Raw genomic sequence first — 24,413 nt, 5'->3', positions numbered from 1 at the left:
CTCTGAGTCCCCAATTCCAGGGAGGGGCTGGTGACCCCATCTGGTAGCATCCTCCGCAGGCTGCGCCGAGAGCTCAGCTCTGCATCAGGGCTGTTAGGAACTCGCTCTTGGGCCCTCAGCCACAGGCTCCTCCCTCTTACTTTAGCCCCAGGTGGCACCTGCCAAGGGTCAATGTCTCCTTGTCACTGCAGTTTCCCTCACAGGTGCATACCCGTGAGACCAAAAGACCAAACTCAAATCCGACACACAGCAGTCCTATAGGGTAGCGTAGAACTCAGCCCCAACCCCCAGGTTTCCGAGGCTGTAAGTCTTTACAGCAGCAGACAGCCTCCTCTTTCTCCCATGGAGTGGTTGGTGGGCTTGAACTGCCCACCTTCTGGTCAGCAGCCCAGCTGTGCCCAGTGGCAGTCACACAAAAGCCAGTGTCGACAGGCCTGCTGCAGAGGATAGAAAACATTACTGTCCCCAATTTCCAAACACCCCCTTGGTCAGACTTTTCCAGGGTCTGATGGGTAATGGTTAAGCATTTGAACTAAAATAGATGGTTGCCAATAACAAGAGAGAAAAAAACCCCACGCTAGCTAATCTTTCCCAAGTGCTTACCATGGATTGAAAGGGTGCGGAGTGCACTCTGCTGTTTAACTTCACAGCCACCCTGTGAGGTAGATGCCTCTAGGACACACACACACACACACACACACACACACACACACACACACACACATTAGACAGGTGGGGATGTAAAAAGGAAGATAGATTCCAGTCCACTCTTAGTACGACTTTCCAGATTTGCACATAAAAATTCACTGTGCCCAGATCTGCTTGAATTCCAGATAAGCAACAAGTATTGTTCTTAAGTATAAACCTACCCCGTGGACTCCCATGGACAGTCGGGTGTACTGTACATTAAAAATGTATCTGTTGTTTATCTGAAATTCACATTTAACGGGGTTTCCTAACCACCCGACTCCAGCAGCCACCAGGTTGTGTGGACACCGACGGTGGCTGCTTGTGAGAGGCACTTTCCTGGGGGGCTTTGGAAAGGTCCCCTGGATCTTCTGACTTCAGTGGTTTGGGCTGGGACATGGGATGCTTTGTTGGTAAAAAAAATTAATTTTTCCAGCTGATTATAAATGTCAAGAGGCATGAAGCTGGTTCCTCCTCTTATACAGATGATATGCTTGAGACTTAGGGACGGCTGGGGGTCCTATCATCCCAGGGCGATGTCACCAGATTCCCAAGTCCTCCTGAGGGATGGCTTGGAGCAGAGCACAGGCCAGCCTTGTCTAGTGGCCTCATAATGGGGACAGGAATGAGCAGAACAGCACAGGGCCCCCTCAGCCTGGGCCCCCTGGTTAGGCTCCAGGACCCAGAGCTACAGGCCATCGCAGCGCACCCCAGTTCACGCCCTGAGAGAGCCCCTGCTAGCCACCCCGATATGCACGTTCAGTAGCATTCAGTGCGGGGAACAGGTAGGGGAGGGGTCATGAAAGGAGAGTAAAGGTGGAAGCCCCCTGTGGCCGATGGACATCCTTCGTTCCCCTGTCGAAGCTGTCCATCCGTGGGCTCCAGCGAGCATCCCACACTAGCAGAGAGGATAGGCTTTATGTCCTGTGACAGCTATATCCACTAAGCGGCTCGGGAGACGGCGAGGGGCCATTAGAATACAGCACACGGGGCACCAGCACCCGGTTGACACCGGTTGTCCTGGAGAAATCAATAGCCCGTCTTTTCAAGCTCGGAAGCATCCCAAATTAGGTAAACAGCGCTCTCAGCAGTCTTTTCTGCAGAGTCAGATCATGCACATGTCCACCCTTTGGACTGTGTCCCTGCTACTGGGCCGTACCCTGGTAACGCGAGTTAGCGGAGCCGTGAACTGGGCACACGCCCACAGGTGTGCATGCGCTTTCTTTGCAAAACGGGACAGTGGGCTAGATCTGGCCATTGGATCGTGGTTTGTAGGCCCCCAAATTGTATGTATGGCCAACAGGGAAAGACCATGAACCTCCCCTGGACCACACAGCAAGGCAGACAGTGACAGGGCAGTTTCTTTCAACGGAGGTTTCCCATCACACCTGCTGCCTCCCGTGGGGGCTTCTCTGGGAGGGGGCTTCTCTGGGAGGCTGAGCAGCCCAGAGTGGCTCTGTAACCAGGCTCCCCTGTGCCGCAGCTGCTGGAGAAGACTGCATCACTGTGTGTCGCGGCACCTTTGCCTGGTCCCCAGAGAGCCCGCCCTGCCTCCAGAGGTACGGGGGTCTCCCTGAGAACCTGCTTTGCATTTACACAGGTTTCCACCTAGGGGTGGGCTCCGGGGTCTGGGGCTCCACCCAGGAGGTTCCTGGGAGCCAGCCTGGTGCAGAGTCTGGGGAAAGCAAAAGTTTGTGGTGCAGAGGAGGATAGGTGAGCTTCCTCCACTTGGGGGTGGTGGTGGGGGCATCTCTGCTCCCTGGGCTGGCCAAGAGGTGCCCTAAAGGCCTGTGGACATCCCTCAGGCCCAGGGCTGACCCCCACTCCCCACCCAGGCCAACTTTCAACCAACAGCAGACAGGCTTGTCAAGATTTGAACAATACCAGGGAGCACGGGCCCACCGTCCAGCCAGCCGGAGGCCCAAGGGCAGCATTTGCCCATAAAGCCCCACAGGCATGCTGGGAGGCAGAGCGGAGAAAGGCAGGGCAGGAGGTGGGGATGGGGAGACGGGGACCCAGGGAGGAGGTGGGAAGGGCCATGTGACATCAAGGAGACTGTGACCAGTGTCACCCAACAAAGGGTGTCTAAATTGTTGGAAACAAATGTGCGCTGTGAACCTACACCACCCCAGCAGGAGTGGGTGGGGGAGCGGGGAGAAGAGGGGCAGGAGGAGGAGAGTCCTGAAGCCAGCATCATGTCTTTTCTTGTCTTAGACTCCAGGCTGGGTCCCTGTGGCCCAAAACCCTATCAGGCCTCAAAACTCCCTAAGAAGGGAGTTGAAAACACACCCCCCTCACACTCACACACCACACATGCACTTACACACACACGTACTTACACACGTATACACCAACACCCACACAACACACATACCCCTCCACACCTGTGTATTCATGAGTGCACTCACCACACACACCACATACTCCCCCCCCCACACATGCATCACATGCAAACACACATGCACGCACTTGGCTGAGGCGCGGTGGCTGGGGCAGGGTGGCAGGTGATGGGACAACTGTGCAGGACATGATCAGTGATGGTCAGAACTCAGCCTGGCAGGCTGGTCTGCACTCTGCCCCGGGGGCGAGAAGAGGAACATGTGGCCAGAAGGGGCTCGTGAGGCCCTGCTGCCCCCCAAAGTCTGCGTGTTCATGTGCATGTGGTTATACATGCATGTGTCTACATGCAGACTCGTGTGTGAATGAACATGTATGCATGTGTGTATATGCAGGGGTGCGCTTGTATGTGTGCATTGCGCAAACATGCATGGGCGCTGTGGGTACACGTGCATGTGTGTTGTGTGAGCATGTGTGTACAGTTGTGGCAACTTTGCATGCGCACATGCATGTGCCCAGGTGCCCATGGTGCACACATGTGTATCTGTAGGTGAGTGTACACTTGTGAACACATGTGTACCTGTGCAAGTGCAGGGGGCAGCTGCTGGGCTGGCCAACAAGCACTGGTGGGGAGGAGCTGCCCCTCGGGCCATCTTGGTGACTTCGAATGAGGCCACAGCAGGAAAGGCGGCCCTGCTTGGGACCCCCCAGGCTGGCACAGACTCGGACCGAGTGCTCAGCAGGACCACAGCTCGAGTCCTGTGTTGCCAGGATCAGCCTCACTGTGCCCCAGGGCTGTCTGCTGGCTGTCATCGGTCCAGTGGGGGCCGGGAAGTCCTCCCTGCTGTCTGCCCTCCTAGGGGAGCTGTCCAAGGTGGAGGGGTCTGTGAGCGTCAAGGTGAGGTTACTGATGCCCTGTGCCAGGCCCCTCCCATCCCACACACCCTGCTCCTCCCATCTCCCCCTGCCCCTCTCAGGAGCTCCTGCTCTGGCTCATCCATCTCCCAATGGCCAAAGCATGTTGTGTTTTAGGGGCCCGTGGCCTACGTGCCCCAGGAGGCCTGGGTGCAGAATGCCTCTGTGGTGGAGAACGTGTGCTTCCAGCAGGAGCTGGACCCACCGTGGCTAGACCGAGTTCTGGAGGCCTGCGCCCTGTGGCCGGACATGGACCGCATGCCCAAAGGCGTCCACACCCAAGTCGGGGAGCAGGTGGGTTCTTGGACCTTCCTGGGAGCAGGCCCTTTGCTTCCGTGGCTCCTGGGTGGTGTGGAAAGACTGGAGGGGACAGAGGAGAGATGGCCCAGCTCAGGACCAAGGACATCGTAGACTCTCAACAAGCAGGAGAATGATTGAGACAGAGACTCGGGGAGAGGCAAAGAAACAGGGCAGGTTTTGGTGGTGTGAAGAGACCAGACTCCTGGCCAGCCCTTCCTGGCCCTGTTGGGTGATGTGGGCAATGTGTCACCCCTCTCTGGGCTTCTGCAAAGGGTCAGGGTGGTCACGTCTCATAATAGGACACAAGGAGCTATGGATGGGCAGGGGACTGCAGACTATAAGCCATGAGCCAAATCCGTCCCACCGCCTGCATTTGTAAATAAAGTTGTATCGGAGAACAGCCACGCTATTCCCGTACTGCTTCCATGTCACGAAACAGGCAAGCAGTTGCAGATGGCCCCGCAGGCCTGAGAGAGTTACCACCTGGCCCTGTGTGAACAGAGAGCTGGCCAGCCCTGGACTAGGGACCGGCCCATAGAAAACCCAGAGTTGGCACTAAGGGAGGGGGCAACATGCCTGGGGGAGTGGCATGCAAGCCAGGGAGGGTCTCAGCGAGCCTCCTCGTGGGCCAAGAGCCAGGTCAGCCAGGAAGAGCTGTGTCGCCAAGGGCAGGGCATCACGCAGGCTGCAGATGTGTCCTGAAGGTCGGAGGGCCACTGGGCACCATCTGGAGTCTCTCCTGCTGTGTGTGGCATCTGCTAAATCATACACCTGATCCCCTAGAACCTCCTCCTCCCGCTGCCTTCTCACCTCCAGACTTCCTCCTCCCAGACTTGGCCCCCACCCTCGGTGTCCTTCGGAATCCTCCTCTTCCGCCCACCTCCATAGCCGCCCCGGGAGGGTCTCCTTCCGGCCCTCACCTCCCTTCCATTGCGTCCATAGCCTCCTGCTGGCCTGCCTGAATTCTTGCCCTCTAGTCAAATCCCAAACCAGTAGCCACGGGATTTGGGTCATGTCCAGCTACTCAGAACTCTGTGGGTCTCCCCAGAGCAAAACCCAAAGTCCTGGTGAGTGCCAGACCCCTCCCACCCAAAGCCAATCCCAGGTATCTCTGACCCTGTCTCCTGTGGGGCTCACTCCCCTTCCTACTTCATACCCACCACAGTTCCAGAACACCCAAAGTGCCTCCCACCCACTGCAGGGCTCCTCCAGGGGGCCAGCTGTCAGGGGCAGGAGAGCTGGAGGGGGAAACCTGGGAGGGGCCCTAGTGGATGGGCACTGAGACATGCCCCGGACCCATACAGACTCTGCTTGTGGCACCTGCTCTGCCCTGTAGGTGGAGACTCAGGCGCCCACCCTTCTCCTCTGACCACAGGGCATGAGTCTCTCCGGGGGCCAGAAACAACGACTGAGCCTGGCCAGGGCTGTGTACAGAAAGGCAGCCCTGTACCTGCTGGATGACCCCCTGGCAGCCCTGGATACCCGAGTTGGCCAGCACGTCTTCCACCAGGTCATCGGGCCCAGCGGGCTGCTCCAGGGAACGGTAACTCGAGAGGGTGTATCTGAGCAAGCCCCCCCCCGCCGAGTCTTTCCCACTACCCCTTCCTTGAGTCGAGCACTCCCCTTTGCATCAGTCAGCTGCAGCACTGCTGCTGTGTAACAAACAGCCCCTGGTGCTCAGTGATTTCCACCAGCAGAGTGCTCGTTCTCGTACACTTCCAGCTGCTACAGCCCTGGGCCAGGAGCACCAGCCCCACGTGTCTCCCTGTTTTGAGATCAGAAGGGGGTTGAAGGATTCCCTCTACTGGGGCAATCTATTTCTAAGGAAGCAAACAGGAGCACACCAGTGGGGTCTGACCAGGCACTGGCTCTCTCCAGTCCCAGCTCAGGGATGCTCAGCCCCCAGGGCTGATGGGCTTCTTCTTTCCTCAGACGAGGATCCTGGTGACCCATGCGCTCCACCTCCTGCCCCAAGCCGACCAGATCGTGGTGCTGATGGATGGGGCCATCGCCGAAATGGGCTCCTACCAGGAGCTTCTGCACAGGAAGGGGGCCCTGGTGGACCTGCTCAGTCAGGCCCAAAGGCCAGAAGATGGAGGAACTAGAGGTACTAGCTGTGCTCCGCTGTCTCATTGTGCTTGGGTCCTGCCACCCAGGGGAGACAGAACCGAGGGTCCCACTGGCTTGAGGTCTGCACCTGGAGGAAGCTGGCTCTCCCTGAGAGGCTGCCCTTTGCCTCAGCCACAGTCCTGTGGGCCCAGAGCTGGGCTCTGAGCATCTAGAGCTCTATGTGGCTTCTCTGTTCTTCCTATCAGCCCCAGAAGGTACCCAGGTGTAGCGATGGGCACCTGGGGGCAGAAAGGTTCAGTAGGCTGCCCAAGGTCACAGTGAGGGAGCAAGGGTTTGCATTAGGGTGTGTCCACCCCCGGAGTCTGCATTTCACCTGGAGCTGACGCTGAGTGAGACCACTGGGGCCCGGAGAGCGGCGAGCGCCCCACCACCCCATTCCAAGAACATGGCGGTTGCTGGGGAAACGATCCCATCGTGGGAGGAAGGCAGCTGGTCCAAACTCACATCACACCACGACCACCTAGACTAGTCCTCTCAGCCACCCCATACGAGGTCAGAACTGCCCCGCCCGGTCCCTAAGGCTGTGATCCCGGCGGCCACTCCTCCACCCGAGGGGCCGCTGCTGGTTTGTGTACACTCACCCTTCGGTTCACAGCCGAGCGCTCAGCCACTACGCCACCAGCCTGGCACCCAGAGATGGGCAGGAGTCTAGTGAGGCACTTGGTGCGCAGTCCTCATCTCCCCATCACGAGGCCCTGTGAGGATGGCACTGTGTTGATTTCAATGTTCCCGAGGAGAAGACTGAGGCCCAGACAGTGAGGAACTGTCCCAGCCGCATGGCTTGTGGGAGGCAGTGCTGGGATTTGGGCCCAGGCGTCGTGACCCCCGAGAATGTTTGTCTTCACCACGGATGCCCACTGGGGTGTCTGCCAACACCAGGCTCTGCCCGCTCTGAAACCCTCTGCCTGAGGGTGGTCGCCCCGAAGGAGAGCCTGCTCGTGCATTCCCTGAGTCTCCACCCTGGGACTGCAGACAGAACCAGTCTGAGACCGTGGGGCAGGGCCCCCGGGAAGGTGACACCTGAGACTGGGTGGTAGCTTTCTGGGGAAGAACATTCCAGACACAGTCATTCTTCAACAAGGCTGGCACCGAGCCGGCCAGAAGCAGCTGGACCACGTACAGGGTTCCCGCATGTTTTGTTTTGACAACCCCAAGTCAGCCCTGCAAGGGTGGCAGTTCGAACCCACCAGCTGCTCCAAAGGAGAAAGATGAGGCCGTCTGCTCCCGTAAAGACTGGCTGCCCTGGAAATGCGGCGGGCACTTCTACTCCATCCCCGCAGGGTCTCTGTGAATCAGAAGCCTTGATGGCAGTGAGGTGCACGTCCACTGGAGGGGCTCGGTTGTATTTGTTGAAGGAGAGAGAGGCATGGCGAGGCGGAGGGGACACAGGAGATGTGACAGGAGCCAGAGCAGAAGAAACAGGAAAAGGCCGCTCCACCAGGGGTGTCGAAACCAGGATGGGGACACATGGTGCTCAGTCAGCTAAACTGCCCGTCCTGTGACAGGCCTCCCACATCTTGCAGAGACGGACCCTCCTACCTGTGCTGAGGACCCCACCGGCTCCCCTGGAGGCGAGAGGCCGGAGGGCAGACCCGAGAGGTCAGTCAGGGTGATGGCGAGTGGGGTGAGCGCCTCTGCTGCTGAAGGGAGGTCACCGCATCCCTGGCAGAAGCCCGGTGCCTTGTGCCCCAAGTTGCCTGGAGCTCTGCAGAGGGGCAGTTTCCCAATCTCTTTGCCCAAAGGATTAAGCCCCCGAGCGGCCAGTTCGCCAGATGGCCGTTTGCCTCTGTGGGCTGAGCACCTAACAGTGGACAGCAGACAGCCTATAGTGCCCAGGGTGGGGTGGGGCAGGGCGGGCGCCACAGAAAGCCCCTCTGTGAAGATGTTTAGTACCACACCTGGCCCTGCCTCAGGCATGCACCCTGCCTACCAGGCGTGCCATGCAAAGTGCTGGGGCTACCCCCCACCCTGGTTGCCCCTCTGCTGCTGGGCAGACACGTGGGCAGAGGCATCACCAGGAGGAGGCATGCCATCCATTTTCACAAGAGTGTGGCTGCTGCAGGTGGATCTGCCACCAAAGTGGCCTTGTGAAACCAAGCAGGCTACTGGGATTGGATGACTTCACCTTGGTGCCAGCCATTGAGTGGAGTGCAGGCAGGCTGGGGTGGACCTTGATCACTCTAGGATAGTGGTTCTCAACCGTCCTCCTGCCGTGACCCTTTCATACAGTTCCTCATGTGATGGTGACCCCACCATAAAGTTATTTTTGTTGCTACTTCATCATTGTCATTTTGCTACTGTTATGAATCAGGTGACCCCTGGGAAAGGGTCATTTGACCCCCAAAGGGGTGGCGACCCACAGGTTGGGAACCGCTGCTATAGAAAGTTGGATGTGGGCAGGGCTCCTCCTCCCAGCTCAGCTCCTCCCCCCCCCCCCCAGAGCATCCCTGGGCCATAGACTGTCAATACTGCTTCTCTTCACAGTACACAATCATCCTAAGCAAGGCAAGCCGGCGGGCTGGCTGGACGGACAGAGTTCCAGATGATAGACATGATCCTCGGGCGGGCGGGCGGGTGGTTGGTTGGATGGTTGTACAGACAGCCACAGGTGAGGGCTTGCGATAACGGGGGCGTGGACAGAGAGGTGGTCCACGAGGTGCCTGGGAGATGGACAGCGCTGGTGGGTGGGTGAGGGGAGAGAGAGGGGTGGGAGGGAGGCACAGAGGAACACCGCTCCTCCGAACGGTGCGGGATTGACATTGTGCCAAGCTGGACCAACTGCTCCGAGGGAAGCAGCAGGGCAAGCTTAGGCCAAGGGAAAGCTCTGGACGCCAAGTTCCCCTTTGAGTTCACAAGCCTGGCCAGTAAATGGCTCTGGGAGAGCCAGCTCACCGGGCTCTGGGCTGACAGGTGTGTCGTGGGCACTATGGAGCTTGGCACAGAGTCAGCGCCCAACATGTCTGTTGGATAAACGGAGGGAGGGAGAGACGTGGGTAGTGTGGCTCATAGGACGGGGCCACCAGTGTCCTTGGGGAGAGACGCTGAATTGTCTTCATTTCCACCGATGGTCAGGTCTGTCCAGTTAGCCCCTGAGGAGCACAGCGCCACTTCAGAGGCCCAGAAAGCGGGCGCCTTCAATGACCCTGAAGAGGCCGGCCGGCCAGCAGGAGGAGCCCGTGTACCATATGGCAGGGTAACATCCAGCTGCTCCCACTCTCCCCCCATTCCACCCACCCACCCACTCCTGCTGCCACCCCTGGGGACCAAATACAGGGTGGTGCCAGCAGCAGCCACCCTTATGAAGCACCTACTGTGTGCCCAGTTCGATTTTAGGCACTTTCTACTCATTATCCTCATAGGTAGGTGGCGATAGCTCCCCTTTAAGGAGGAAGAAACTGGGGTCTCTTAAAGGTGATGAAACTTCCTACATTCTCGTAGGAGGAGTGGCCACACCAAGAGTCAAATCTAGAGCTGTGTGAATCAGAAACCTGTGTTTCTCCTCTTTCAGCTGTTGTATCCATCCACCCACCTCCCTACCTACCATTTACCTCTCCACCCACCCACCCATGCATCCCAACCATCCATGTACCTACTCACCTGTCCATCCATCTACCTGGCCTCTCATTTATAGATCTGTCTGCTCATCACAATCGCCAATCCACGCATCCCTCGACCATCCACCTACCCAACCCTCCACCTGGTCGGTCTCTCCCATACCCACCCACCCATTCACTCACTCGTGCAGCTACGTTGTGCCCTTTGCCCGTCCGCCTATCCACCAGCAAACATGTCCTGAGCAGCCTCTAGGGGCCAGGCCTGGGCGGAGACTGCATCCTCATTGCCCACAGATGGACTGACTGCCAACCATTAGGCCAATGGCCGGGGCATCGTCTGTCCAAGGAAGCGTGAAAAAGAAAATAAAGCAGGGCGAGGGAGTGGGGCAACTGGCGCTTGGGACCTGCTTTGGGCCCGATGTTCCCAGAGGTGGGATTGGAGCTGCGCCCTGAGGATGCCCAGGAGCGAGTGTGTTGCCGGCAGAGGGAAAAGCAGGGGCAAAGGTGGGACGTACCTCAGGGTGAGAGGCAGGGGGTCCCCGAGGCTGGCAAACCAATGAGCAGGGATGAATTCAGGAGCTGGGGGGTTGTTCTAAGAGCCGGGAAAGGCCAGGGCGGGCCAGCCCAGTGCAGCAGGCTGCAGTGGAGGCACCTCCCCGGGCACGCCAGCCGGCTGCAGCAGAAACTGGGCGCACCCTTCCAGCTCCTTGGGCTTCAGTTTCCATCTCAGTGCAATGTGAGGTTAGAGGCCAGCAGGCGACGGGCTCATCAGTCCCTCTCCAACCAGAAGACACCCGCCCGGTCACCTTCAGGTCTCCCTGGAGCCATCGGGGCTTCACCTGGGGCTAGATGGGCCTGTGGAGGAGCTGGGGTGGGGGCTGGGAGGATGTGGGGGTTCCTTGTGGGAGTGCCACCTGCCCACTGGCCTTGCCCCCTCCCCTCCATGTGTCCTAGGTGAAGGGCTACATGTACCTGACTTACCTGCGGGCTGTGGGCGGCCTTCTCTGCCTCTACGTGCTCTTCCTCTTCCTCTGCCAGCAAGTGGCCTCCTTCTGCCGCAGCTACTGGCTGAGTCTGTGGGCGGATGACCCCGTGGTGGACGGGCGGCAGCCGCATGCGGCCCTGCGCGGCTGGGTCTTTGGGCTCCTCGGCTGTCTCCAAGGTGCCCCTCTCCCAGCCCCACCCACGGGTGATCCCCTGCTCACCCATTCCTGCCTTACCCTGCCCTACCCACTGGTCCCAAGCACAGAGCTGTGCTCCTGAGCCGGGGGGAGGCGAGGCGGGGGACAGGGCCCGTCCCTCCTTTTCTGGACCCTCAGTGTCTTCCAGGGCCTTGGCCGAGCCCCCAGCCTCATGCCGACCCCTCTGCCCCCAGCTCTTGGGCTGCTGGCCTCCATGGCCGTGGTGTTCCTTGGCGGGGCCCGAGCCTCCAGCCTGCTCTTCCGAGGGCTTCTGTGGGATGTGGTCCGGTCACCCGTCAGCTTCTTTGAGCAGACGCCGGTGGGGAACGTGCTGAACCGCTTCTCCAAGGAGACAGACACGGTGGATGTGGACATCCCGGACAAACTCCGGTCCTTGCTGACCCATGCCTTCGGACTCCTGGAGGTCATCCTGGTGGTGGCGGTGGCCACGCCAATGGCCATGCTGGCTGTTCTCCCACTGTTGGTCCTGTATGCTGGATTTCAGGTAGGGAGACGTCCAGGGGCCTGCTGGGCCAGCGGAGGTGACCTCAGCCAGAAGTCCTGTGCAACGGCCATCTGCTTTGAATACCTGCTCCACTCTCTGCCTCCACATATGTCACATCTCTGAGTCTCACGCCCATTGCCCTGTTGCTGCTGACGTCCATTTCTCTTCCTCTGGAAATCAGGAAGGCCCAGGAAGGCCTTGAGGACTGCTGACCTGGTCCAACCACTCTCAGTTGCCAGGGCCAATGCCAAACTCTAATGAGTCCAAACCAAAGAACCAACTTCAATAGCTGACAGTTAACGGGGTGCCGCGGGCCTGGCTGTCACCAGAATGGGTGTCTTCCTCCCCATACCTTCATTCCATGGTTCAGTGCAGGATTCCCAAGGCCCAGCAGCAGCAGCTAGACACTTGTTAAACATGCACATGCTTAGGCCCCACCCCAGACTGATGGACTCACACCTGGGGGTGAAGCCCAGCCCTCCACACAAACACCCACCACTCCAGTGCACGGGTGACCCCCACAGGGGGTCAGGGGTGACTGCTGGGGGGCAGCACGGGCTCACACCATGCCACCGCAGCCACCGTGGCACAAAGAAAGCTCTTCTCCATCTTCAACCCCAGGGAAGGTTCTGGTGGGGGCTTTATGAGTCATGTGCCCATGCTTGAAGGACTCATAGTGACCAGTGGGATAGTGTACCCTGACTGGCCGGGCTGGGCCATGTGACCACCTCTGCTTGGGTTCCGTGATGATGCCCCACCCCCAGGACATCCAGCGTAGAGTAGACACAGCAGGGCGGTCAGACAAACAGCAGGGCCAGCACGGTCTTCTGCAGCTCACCAGATCTGTGCTAAGTCCTCCTGACCTAGAGGAGGGGCTGCTTCTGTCTTGCAAACTTTAGACTCAGACAGCGGTGGGTTTACATCCAAGCCTTGCCACATCCCACCCTGCTGCAAAAAAAAAAAAAAAAATCAGCTGCAGCAGCTTGGTACAGCTGCTTCTGGGCTCATTCCCATCTGTCGGGAGAGAGCAGCATTGTCCCCATGCATGCAGTGACCGTGTACACTCCAAGCATCACCATGTCCCTGCAGCTGCCAGGAGGTGTTTGCACTAGATTGACGCTCACAGCCACTACAGACTCACCTGGAAGGACAACAAGCCAATCCAGAGAGGGGCCAGGCCCAGATATTCAGTCTCTTGGGCTGGGCATCAGAGGGTCTTAAAGCTCCTTAGAAATCAAAACCAAGTGCACTGCTGTCACGTTGGTTCCACCCACGACAGCCTCCGAGACTAACTGAGGGAGCAGACAGCCTCGCATTTCTCCTGAGCAGTGGCTGGCGGCTCTGAACTGTGAATGGTAGCCCAACACCGCACCCACAGTGCCACCAGAGCACCTTGAAAGCCCCTTAGGTGATCCCTGAAGGACCACAGAGCTTTGACTCAGCAAGGAAACGGGGCCCAGGGAGGGGAAACAGCTGGTCCAAGGTGGCACCACACAGCAAACATCTGGCCCGGAGCCCTGCGCTTGAGAGCAGACCCTCTGTGTCTCTGGCCTCTGCAGAGCCTCTATGTCGCCAGTTCGTGCCAGCTGCGGCGCCTCGAGTCAACCTGCCACTCAGCTGTTTGTTCCCACGTGGCCGAGACATTCCAGGGCAGCACCGTGGTCAGGGCCTTCCGGGCCCAGGGCTCCTTTGTGGCTCAGAGCAATGCACACGTGGACGAGAGCCAGAGGGCCAGCTTCCCACGGCTGGTGGCTGACAGGTCAGAAGAACCAGGGGGCAGAGAAGACCCCAGAGAGTAAGAGCAGAGGTCAAAGCATGCTGTGTGGCCAGAGAAGTCAGGTGGGCTGATGCCAGGCAGCTGGACCGGCTGACTGATAGTTGATGCAGAAGGACCCCTGGCCTCTTTTCCAGGCCCGAGGTCCTTGAGTGTAAACCTGCGGTCCACCCCCAGCTCTGCCAGTTCCTTCGTCTGGACTAGGAGTGATAGTTTGGAAGACAGGCTGTGTCTGGGAAAGCCCCGAGCTCCCTGGGGCAGGATGTTGAGTCTGTTTGTTGACAGCAATGTTCCTAGCACCCCAGACACGTCTGGCACAAGCCAGAGCTCAGTAAATATTTGTTGGATGACTGGGCAGAGAAACAAATGGTAGAGAAGGAAGACGGTGGCAGGCTCTGGGTTCCTGGATGGAGCAGCAAGGGAGTGTCCTTGTCACTAGTGGCCACACTGCTGCAAGAGAGATGGCTAGTGCAGATGGAGCCATCAGCAGGGAGGGGAAGGAGCAGCAGTCGGGGGGGGCTCTCGGAGGAGGTGAGGGCTAGCTGACGTTGGGAAGGAGAAGGTGGAGGGCCGGTGGGAGGTATAACCGGGAGCGGACCGTAGGGAGCTGGTGTAGGTAGGTGACCTGGAACCACACCACCTTCTTCCACGGTGCTTGGGCTGCCTGATGACCAGAGAGGCAGGCTCAGCAGACCCAGGCACCGCTGACCCATGGCTTCGTGCCTCTCCCACAGGTGGCTTGCTGCCAACCTGGAGCTCCTGGGGAACAGCCTGGTGTTGGCGGCGGCCACGTGCGCTGTGCTGAGCAGGGCCCACCTGAGTGCCAGCCTCGTGGGCTTCTCTGTCTCCACCGCCCTCCAGGTACGTCCCCCAGCTGGGGCTCAGACACACCTACCGGGACGACTTCCAAAGTCCGCACTGCCAACCACGAGGAAAGCCGAGCTCCACGAGGGGGCTCTAAGAAGTTCCTGGGAAAATGGAACGATAATGGAATTTTTCCATGAACTTGTCAAAGCCCCAAGCACATGGGCTGGACTGAGCCGAGTGGAGCCTGCCGGGCCCACAGCCTCGGGGTGTACCTTGGAAGTCTGAGGCAGCGATCCATCTCTTCCCGCACGGCCCATCACGGGGCCTGATGGCCCGTGCCCGATAGGTGATGCTGGGCCACAAGACATTGCACCACAAGTAGCAGCTAGGCACACAGACCCTGGCATTGTAGTAAGTGCCTTACACATGTGTGGGTCACCCCGTTCACCTTGCCCACAACCCCACGGTGGTTTGGATCCACCCACGGTTGCCGTGGGAGAAAGGCCTGGCAGTCTGGCTCTGAGAGGTCATAGCCTTGACCCCTCCAGCCGTGCAGCTCGGCTCTGCACACCCGTGTCCTCAGCAGTGCAGTGGTGGTGGGCTTCGTTTTGATCTCGACTATCGCCCTCCGAAGGAGCCCGGTGGCGTACTGGTGCCGCGTTGGGCTGCTGACAAGATCATCAGCTGGAAACCAGCCTTGCTGAGGGAGAAAGACAGGGCTTTCTACTCCCATACAGAGTCAGCCTCGGGACCTCCCAGGGACCGTGCTCCCGTCCTCGAGGGTCAGCATCGACTTGTTGGCCGTGAGGGTGGACGAGTCGACATCGACTCGTTGGCCGTGAGGGTGGACAGTGGAGGCAGCTGAGTCCAGAGAGCCTGAGGAGGAGGCGGAGTCAGAGATGAGTGTGGGGTGAGGGGTGTCTATTGCATAGTAAAGAGAGGGGAGGGGGGCCCTAGGGAAGGAGGCTCCGGGCAGACAAAGCAGGTGCAAAGGCCCTGAGGCAGGAGTATGCCAGGGGTCTCAGGAACAGCAAGGCCACCAATCTGGCCAGAGTGGGTGAGAGCAGAGGGCATGGTATCAGGGAGAGATGGCTGAGGGCCACGGCGTGCAAAGCCCACACACCCTGGTGAGGAATGTGGGGCGGGAAATCACTGGAGGCCCCAAGGAAAGTCTAGGATCTGCTGTGTGTTCCTGGGAGCACCACACTACCTCTCTGTTCCCCACCTGCAGTAAGGTGGGTGGGAGAGCTGCCGTTTGAGGGCTTCGTACCTCTCTGGGTGTTCTGCTTTGAAGGCAGGAGAGAGGGAAGGATGGATGATTCCTATTTTGCCGTAGCCAAATCCCATCCCCTTAGGCCCAGGTCCTTCAACTGCCCTGTCCCAGCATCCCTATTCTGGTCCCCCAGTCCTGCCTCCCAAGCAGTTTCAAGCCTGCAGTGGCCATGCTGGGGCCCAGCCTGAGGGGTCTTCTCACACCAGGTGACCCAGACACTGCAGTGGGCGGTCCGCACCTGGACAGAGCTGGAGAGCAGCGTCGTGTCCGTGGAAAGGATGAAGGACTACACCGAGACGCCCAAGGAGGTGATGGGGCCAGTGGGGCAAGGGTCGCTCCAAGCCTATACCAGGGTGGGGGCATGGTCCCAGGTCCCCATCTGCTATGGCTTTCAAGTCTGAAGCCTCTCCTCCAGCCCCCGCCCCCCAGCTTGGTTTCTGGTAATGGTTGAAAGCAGGGGTTCTGGGTCCAGAGTCAGACTCTGGCTCCTTTGCTTCCTGGCTTGAACACAGCGGGGTCTGAGCCTCAGGGACCATAAGAGTAACAGCACCCCATGGCAGCAGCATACGACACAGCAGCGACGTCAGAACCTCACACTCACCCCATCCCACCCCCACCACAACCAAAGCCACAGCTACACCACAACCACAGCCATACCACAAGCCCAGCCACACTACAACCCCAACTCCAACCCCAACACAATGTCAAATACAGCCCAACCCCACCCCAAACACAACTCAGTCCCAACTCTAACCCCAAATACAACCCAACCCCAAATACAACCCAACCCCAAACACAACACAACCCCAACTCAATCCCAACCTCAACCCCAACCCCAACACAACCACAGCCACACCCACACCCCAACCTCAACACAACCCCAACTTCAACCCAACCATAACCACAACTACAATACAACCCCAAACACAATCACAACACAACCCCACCACAACCACAGCTACACCCCAACCCCAAACAACTCAATCCCAACCCCAACCCCAAATACAACCCCAACCCCAACACAACTCCAACACCAACTCCAACACAACCACAACTATAACACAACCCCAAACACAACCACAACACAACCACAACCTCAAACACAACCATAACACAACCACAACACAACCCAAACACAACACAACCCCAACACAACCACTACCCCAAACACAACCCCAACACAACCACTACCCCAAACACAACCCCAACTACAACCCAACCACAACCCAACCCCATACACAACCACAACACATCCACAACCACAGCCACACCCCAACCCCAAACACAACACAACCCCAACTCCAACCACACCCAACCCCAAACACAACCCCAATCCCAACCCCAACACAACCCAAAACCCAACCACAACCCATCACAACTACAACACAACCCCAAACACAACCACAACAACTCCAACTCCAACCACAACCCAACCCCAAACACAACATAATCACAACCCCAAGCTCATCGGCGTCACATGGGCTCCCTCACTGAGTCAGGATGACCTCTTCAGAACGTACAGAGCAGCACCCAGTCTCCCGTAACCGGGCAGGTTGGGGTCCTTCAGTGGGACCGAACGAGACTTCCACTCACAAGGATCTGAGCACAACACCCGCCCACAGGAGCCACTCCATACGTGTCCACTGCCCTCACTAGCCCCATTTTACAGACAGACAGTACATTTTACAGACAGACAGTACCAGGCTTACAGACATGGACTGACCTGTGGGAGGTCGCAGGGATTGCAAACGGCAGGACGAAAGGGCTTCACAAAGTCTGTGGAAAACTCCTGTTGCTTATAAATTCTATTTTCCCACCAGCTCTTTGAGCCCCCTGTATGCCTCCCAGGCTTGCCCTTTCACCCGTTGTTGTGGTGGGGTGCCCGCGAGTCGGCGCTGACCCCAGCACTGACCCTGTACACATCAGGATGCAATGCTGCGCCGTCCCCACAGCTGTTCCCATGCCCGAGCCATTGAGGCAGACATGTGCCAATGCGTCTCGTCACGGCCCTTCCTCGTTCTCACTGCCCCTCCACTTTACCAACACGATGTCCTTTGCCAGACCACACGTCCAAACTATGTAAGGAGAAGTCCCGCCATCCGGCCTCGAAGGAGCACTCTGGCCTTACTTCTTCCAAGACGGATGCTCGGTTTTCCCTTTTAGCAGTCCCTGGTACTTCCACAGTATTCCCCAGCAAAACTCCAGCACGCCGATTCTCCTTCCGCCTTCCTTGTTCAGTGAGAGCTGGACATGGGCCAGGAGGAGACTCTTCGCGAGAGAGTATCATGACTCAACACCAGGCAGCACTTGGTGTTAGAACAAAAGAGAAGAGGCAGCCATGACTGCAGTTATCTTGATAATATCTGCACCCCAGAACCACTGCCATCAGACTCACTGACAGCAACCCGATCGAGGGGGCACAAGAGAGCCGCCCCTCTGGTCTCCGCGGCTGTGACTCTGTGGGGACAGAGAGCCTCCTCTTTTCCCCATAGAGCAACTTGTGGATTCAAACTCCTGACGTTGCATTTAACAGCCCAATGCCCAATCCACTGTGTCTGCAGAGCTCTGTCAGACACCGATTCTTTGGCCCACGTTCCGAAAGAGCAGGAAACACACCCGTCTTACAGGAGAGGAAACGGAGGCTCAGAGACACAGGCCATTTAGTAAGAAAGAGGCAAACTACCCTGACTCAGTGTCCCCTCCAAACCAGGCTCCCTGGAGGCTGCCCACCTGCGCGGCCCGGCCACCCTGGCCTCACGCGGGGCAGGTTGAGTTCCGGGACTTCGGGCTGCGGTACCGGCCTGAGCTCCCGCTGGCTGTGCGCGGCGTGTCTGTCAGGATCCACGCTGGAGAGAAGGTGACTGGTTCTCCCTTAGCATCCAGGCTGGGTCCCACCTCGGGCCCCCTCTCTGCACCCCACCTAAGCCCCTGTCCCCGCAATAGCCACCCCAGCTTCCACGTAAGGTGGCATCTCCCGGCCCCTTCCTTCCCCCGATACTGGCTGAGCACCTCTCGCATGCCGCGTACGGGCTGGATGTTCCACGTGCACCGCCCACATTGCGTGGGCTTGGCCACGAGTAACCAGGCCACGTTTCAGCTCTGGGCCCGTTGTCTCTTCTGTTGGAGGGGCTGGCTGGAACTGACCCCAGGAAGCTGTGACGTTTGACATGAGCGTTTGTGCATAGAAAGTGTGGACACGCTGACAGGACAGCTGAGCCAGAGCCAGGGGCCCAGGGGTCAGTGAGTTCACGCTGGCAGGGGCAGGACAGCTGAGCCAGAGCCAGGAAGGCGAGAACGAGCGCCCACCGTGAAGGTCCTCCCCGCCCCCGACGTGCACCTTGTAGAGAGAGTGACACTGGTGCACGACTCACCGTGCCGACGAGGGTGAGTCCAGGAGTGCTGCTGCCGAATCATCGAAACCCATCTGAGCGCACAGCTCCGAACGGAAGCTGCTGTTTCTTGGCGTGTCCCCCACGGAGACCCTCCCGCTACATGCTGGGTGGTGTCACCATCACGCTGACCCTCGTTCGATGGAGTCCCTGAGCAACTCTGGTCATGTGCCTTTGAAGTGTTCTTGGGGCTGGAGGCTGGGGACAAGCTCGAAGGGACATCAAGGCTGTAGGATGGTGGGACTGGTCACCGATGCCTTCTCCTAGGAGGGCCTTGGCCGCCCTCGAAGAGCAAGCAGGTGCTTGGTTGCGATGGATAAAAAGAGCCCTCGGTCCCAGCGTCCCGGCCTTTTCTCACCAAGGCGGTCTTCCGCTTCCATTTAGCTTCTTTATAACACGCCCTCATGACCATCCTGGGTCCTTCGAGAAAACCTATCAAGGCGACCCCTTTGGGATTCTAACACCAGAGGCCATACCTGAGTGGGCCTCTCCGCTCTGGATAGAACTGGCCCCGCTGATGTTCGAGGTCACTGGTTTGACCCAAACATCTTTGAAGACACCCGACAAACCTAAGATCGGCGAATGGCTGAGCAAACCCACCACCACCGAGACAATTGGACTCAATGGCAAGCCTCTGTAGGGTTTCTGAGGACCGACAGCCTGCTCTTTCTCCTTTGGGGGAGCTGGTGGGTTTGAACGGCCAGAAAACAATTCACCTAGCAGGCCCACCCGAACTCCTTCCCACCACCACCGCTACACATGTGCGAACAAACCTGTGCACACCTGCGTGCCCGGGGACCTGAGCAATAGCAGCAAGCTCATTTTATTCCACGTACTTGGGACAGTGCCTGACCCGTGGTCGGCGCCACAGAACGGTCCACTCGTGCTTCGGCTCACTGCTGTTTCCATTTCTCCTCTCACCGCACGCCGGCAAGGACGGAGCTAGTGGAAGCCCATCTTACAGCGCTGGGCTGGGTCCTCCCATTGAGGCTCTTGGCCCCGGACCTGGGAGGATGTCTCCTAGACTCTCACCCTCCCCTCCAGCCTGCTCAACAGTGACCTCTCTCCTAGCAGGGCCACCAGCAGCCTGCTTTGCCAAGCTTTGAGCCTAAACTTCTGAGCATGGCATTCAAGGCCCTGCCCAGGCTGGGCCCAACCCACTCGGCTGCAGTTTTGTGCCTGCTACCTCTTCACTCCTTGGGCAGGGCTTGGCCGGCATCTGCAGAGCAGCAGCATCAGGGCCCAGTGGGCAGACGTGCCGCTGCCCTCAGCGAGCCTGCGTTTCAGCAGGAACTCCTACCTATCCCTCAGGATTCCTCTCAAGGCTCCCCTCCTCCGGGAAGGCCCTTCTGGGGTAGCCCAGGCAGCACGGAGAGCTGTTCCATGCTGAACCCACTGCGACAGGCCCGGGGCTTGATGAGACACGTGGAGGGGCCTGGTGGCCCTGTAGTTATGAGCTGGGCTGCCAGCTGCTGGTCCACGGGACAGATGTGGCATCAGCTCCTATGAAAGTGAACCCTTGGGAATCCTGGGCGAGAATCACGTTCTCATGCGCACAACTTCCAAGATCAGAGGGAGCAGAGGCTCCTTCATTCCTGGTGCCGGACAGAAGTGAATTCCTGGTGACCCACATGGTCCATGTCCTTATGACACCCACAGTGTTGACCCTCATCTCATCTGTCAGGAGCCAAGGAGAGAACAGAGAGAAAAGGGTGGGCCGATGGAGGGAGGGATGAAGGGATAGGAGTGGATAAAAGGATGCAGAGACAGAGTTGGGGCGTGGTTGGAAGGATGGATGGGAGGAGTGGAAATGGAGGAAAGGACACGGGAGGGGGCTTACAGGAGGGGGATGGACGCAGGATGACAGACACATGGATGGGGAGGAAGGAAGGAGGCTGGATGTGAGGACGAGGTGGCGGGTAAGTGAAAGGAGAGTGAAAGGAGAGAGGTGGGTGAGAGAATGGCCAAGATGGCAAGATGGGCGGAAGGATGAAGGAGGATAGGACTGAGGATGAAAGTACAGCAAGAAGAGGGTCAATTAAGGATAGAAAGACAGAGGGACAGGCAGAAAGCTATGCCAAGTAGAAAGGCAGATGGAGTCCGCAGAAGGAAGGGTGAGATGGTCAGGGGCAGGTTGGAAAGACTCTCGAGGACGATGGTGTCCCGATGGACTCAGGCTCGGGGTGGTGCGGGCCTTGCCCTCCCGTGTCTCCTGGCAGGTGGGCATTGTCGGCAGGACAGGTGCTGGGAAGTCCTCCCTGGCCGGGGGCCTGCTGCGGCTCCTGGAGGCGGCAGAGGGCAGGATCTGGATCGACGGGGTCCCCATCGACCGCGTGGGGCTACACACACTGAGGTCCCGGGTTGCCATCATCCCCCAGGTGAGGCCAGGGGCTGAGGGCGGGCAGAGGTACAAGGCCCAGCCCTGGGTCAGCCTCTGACCTCCCGCCTCCCGGCCAGGACCCCATCCTGTTCCCCGGCTCTCTGCGGATGAACCTGGACCTGCTGCAGCAGCACACCGACGAGGCCATCTGGGCGGCCCTGGAGACAGTGGAGCTCAAGGCCCTGGTGGCCGGCCTGCCTGGGCAGCTGCAATACCAGTGTGCTGACCAAGGGGATGGCCTGAGGTAGGGGGTTCCTGTTGTGGCCAAGGCCCCCCTGGGGACGGGGGGTGGCAATGAATGTGGCTGGGACTCCCCATCCTGGACCCCAGATGGGTCCTCAGGAAGTCTGTCTCCTCCATGGGATTATCAGCTACAGGGCAGAGCAAACAGATCGCCCTCGAGGACTCACCTAAAGGTTGGCAGTTCAAACCGACCCAGCAGTTCGGAGAAGAAAGGCCTGGCGGTCTGTTTGAGCTGACAGCCTGACAGCCCAGTGCAGCAGCTCTGCTCTGACGGTCCTGGGCCCCACGAGTCGGACCACAGTCTGTGACTGCTATAACCACAGGGCACATCCAGCCCTCAGCCAGCCCCCGGGTGCCCTGTGAAACATGGAGGGTGCCCGGCCCGTGGAGGGCACGGTGGGCTAGAAAAACTACCCATTTCAGTCGGGAGGAAACCGGAGCACCAAGGGTTTGACTGGCCCTCCTGAAGTCACCCTACCTGGAAACGCCCGTCCCAGCCCGGCCTTTCAGTCAGCGGTGCTGTGTGGGGTGCACACCCCCATTTCTGTGGCTGTGGTGGGGACCCATGGGTGGAGGGGGGCAGGCACCCAGGCTGACGGCTCTCTCGCCCCTCAGTGTGGGCCAGAAGCAGCTCCTGTGCCTGGCACGGACCCTGCTGCGGAACACCCAGATCCTCATCCTGGACGAGGCCACAGCGGCGGTGGACCCGGGCACAGAGCGCCGCATCCAGGCGGCCCTGGGGAGCTGGTTTTCCCAGTGCACAGTGCTTCTCATCACCCACCGCCTGCAGTCGGTGCTGGACTGCGCCAGGTAGACCCCCACCCCAGGCCCCAGGGTCCACAGGGCCCGTTTGTAGAGGAAGGGCTGGCTACTGCTCCTGCCCATGAGATGGGAGTTTAGAGCCCCTAGAATGGATTCTGAAGTGCCCAGTGTCTAGGTGGTAAGACTGACCGCCTCCAAGGGAAGGGCTGAGCCCACAAACACATGCTCATCAGATACCTCCGTCTTCTGGGAACCCACGTGGGCATTCCTACCGAGGTCTTGGTGGTGCCAAGGGCTCGGGCTGCGATTGACAGAGCTGTCTCTCCCCCACAGGGTGCTGGTCATGGACAAGGGGCAGGTGGCAGAGAGCGGCAGCCCGGCCCAGCTGCTGGCCCAGAAGGGCCTGTTCTACAGGCTGGCCCAGGAGTCAGGTCTGGTCTGAGTCAGCACTCCCCCTCACCCTGGGATGAAGACACAAAGAGGTGGCAGGTCACCATGGAGCCTCAGGCCTGGAGGCACCCAGCAGAGCCAGCTCTGGAAGCAGCTCCCAGCCTGGGGCTCCCATGGGGATCTCAAAATAAGACCCATGCCCAGACCCCATGCCAACACACTGCACCCTGGCATTGCGGACCAGGACCTTTCTTCTGAGCTGTGATGCACACAATGGTGAGAGACAGTGCAAGGGCCTGCGCCCCCTTTGTCCAGTTCCCCCCAAACACCAGGCGACCGACCTTCCTCTGACCACCAAAGGCATTCAGGCATCCCAAGTGTCACTATGTCGTGTGTGTGTGTGTGTGTGTGTGTGTGCAGTTGTGTTGCATGTGTGGGCTGCTCTCAGGCCTACCTCCTGGCTCCTTGGAGACCAGCCCACAGGGCTGTCCCTGCAGCTAAGCCAGGTGGGTGGGGAAACACAAGTTACCAAAACCCCATCAAGCCAATTCCAACTCGAAGGCACCCACCCTACGGACTCGAGCAGGACTCCCCTGGCAGATTTCCAAGGTTACAATCTTTTTAAAAGTGTTGACAGGCCAGGCTGTCGCTTTGAAGACAAAGATGCACCTGGCCAAGCCTTCCATCCACGGTCTTTCCCATCGCCTCCTTGCGTGTGAGAAAGTTGGGCCTTGAAGATGCAAGACTGAAGGAGAGTGGGTGGATTTGCATGCAGGTGGGGGTGCAGACCAGGGGGAGTCCCGGGCGTGGGCTGCCACGGTATCTATTTTGCAAGTAGAGCCAGAAGGCTCGCAGGCTTTGGACAGGTTATCCAGAGCGGACGGTCCCCGGAAGAGGCCCTCATGCTGGGTGGAGAGGCAGCGGAAAGAGGAAGTCTGTTGGGGCGCTGTGACAACGGGCTCAGACAGACAGGAGTCTGAGGATGGCACTGGCCTGGCCGCGTCTCCTCCTTTGTGCACAGGCTTGCTCGGAGTTGGGACCAACTCAACAGCGCCCGAGTCTTTCAGCAGCACACGGCCCATCTCTCTCCAGCAGAGCAACTGGCCGCTGGCCGCTGGATGCATTCTCCACGCACAAGGGTTCCTTGGGAGCCAAGGAGCTCCCCAGAAACTCCTAATTCAGACCTTCCTTGATCAAGACTTTGGGCTGTCTTACTGGGTAACCTGTGTCCCCCCCGCCCCAGGAAACACTTACCTGTGAGCCAGATGTTTCAGCAGGACCACAAGGCCCCTTTTCCAGATGGGCAAACTGGGTCAGATTTGAAGCCTGGTGGGCGGGCTCCGGCACCCATGCTCTCGGCCACTATGCTGTGCTGCCCTGTGCACATGTCTCTAGATACGGGGCACCTCTGAGCTCTGGAGTCCCACCCAGAGGCAGGGGAGGTCCCATCCTCCGCGCGAGCAGAGGGGTGTGCTCACGGTTTTCCCGGCATAGCATCAGGGGGCTGAGTCCATTCTGAGCCCAGTGGGTGGATAAACAAATGGGCAAATGGACTCACCATGCTTACAGATGCCCACAGGATCGAGCTTGGTGCTAAGGGCTTTAACCTGTGGCCCCTTTTCATGCTCAAAAATGCTGTCAGGTGGGCACAGTGACCCCATTGTATCCAGAGGAAACTGGTTCCCTAGCGCAGGTTCTAGAAGCCATCTCCGCCCTGGACGCATGCACACTGTGAGGTCCTCGGAGAATGGGGCCATTGAGGGAGGGGGTTCGTGCAAACAGATGA

At 58.9% G+C, this 24,413-nt stretch overlaps 1 protein-coding gene across 3 annotated transcripts in view; it reads left to right on the top strand.

The window, feature by feature from the left end:
- The window catches only part of ABCC6 (ATP binding cassette subfamily C member 6), a 52,267-nt gene extending 29,588 nt beyond the window's left edge, over window positions 1–22,679 (top strand). The window contains exons 16-32 of one of the 3 annotated variants that reach the window (XM_075528294.1): window positions 2,132–2,246; window positions 3,796–3,922; window positions 4,057–4,233; window positions 5,615–5,749; window positions 6,172–6,346; window positions 7,893–7,978; window positions 9,452–9,562; window positions 10,878–11,085; window positions 11,299–11,609; window positions 13,169–13,368; window positions 14,118–14,244; window positions 15,670–15,771; window positions 18,174–18,320; window positions 21,072–21,230; window positions 21,310–21,476; window positions 22,091–22,285; window positions 22,571–22,679. In XM_075528294.1, the coding sequence (XP_075384409.1) occupies window positions 2,132–2,246; window positions 3,796–3,922; window positions 4,057–4,233; window positions 5,615–5,749; window positions 6,172–6,346; window positions 7,893–7,978; window positions 9,452–9,562; window positions 10,878–11,085; window positions 11,299–11,609; window positions 13,169–13,368; window positions 14,118–14,244; window positions 15,670–15,771; window positions 18,174–18,320; window positions 21,072–21,230; window positions 21,310–21,476; window positions 22,091–22,285; window positions 22,571–22,679 (2,651 nt within the window). Of the gene's footprint in view, window positions 1–2,131; window positions 2,247–3,795; window positions 3,923–4,056; window positions 4,234–5,614; window positions 5,783–6,171; window positions 6,347–7,892; window positions 7,979–9,451; window positions 9,563–10,877; window positions 11,086–11,298; window positions 11,610–13,168; window positions 13,369–14,117; window positions 14,245–15,669; window positions 15,772–18,173; window positions 18,321–21,071; window positions 21,231–21,309; window positions 21,477–22,090; window positions 22,286–22,570 lie in introns of all 3 variants that reach the window. The other 2 variants (XM_075528293.1, XM_075528295.1) reach the window with 2 other exon arrangements.
- Window positions 22,680–24,413: the final 1,734 nt, after the last annotated feature.

Source organism: Tenrec ecaudatus, chromosome 12 (assembly GCF_050624435.1).
Source record: "Tenrec ecaudatus isolate mTenEca1 chromosome 12, mTenEca1.hap1, whole genome shotgun sequence".
In the NCBI taxonomy this organism is placed as follows: Eukaryota; Metazoa; Chordata; class Mammalia; order Afrosoricida; family Tenrecidae; genus Tenrec; species Tenrec ecaudatus.
The sequence above is the reverse complement of the archived record's forward strand: the minus strand, read 5'-3'. Positions and strand labels throughout refer to the sequence as shown.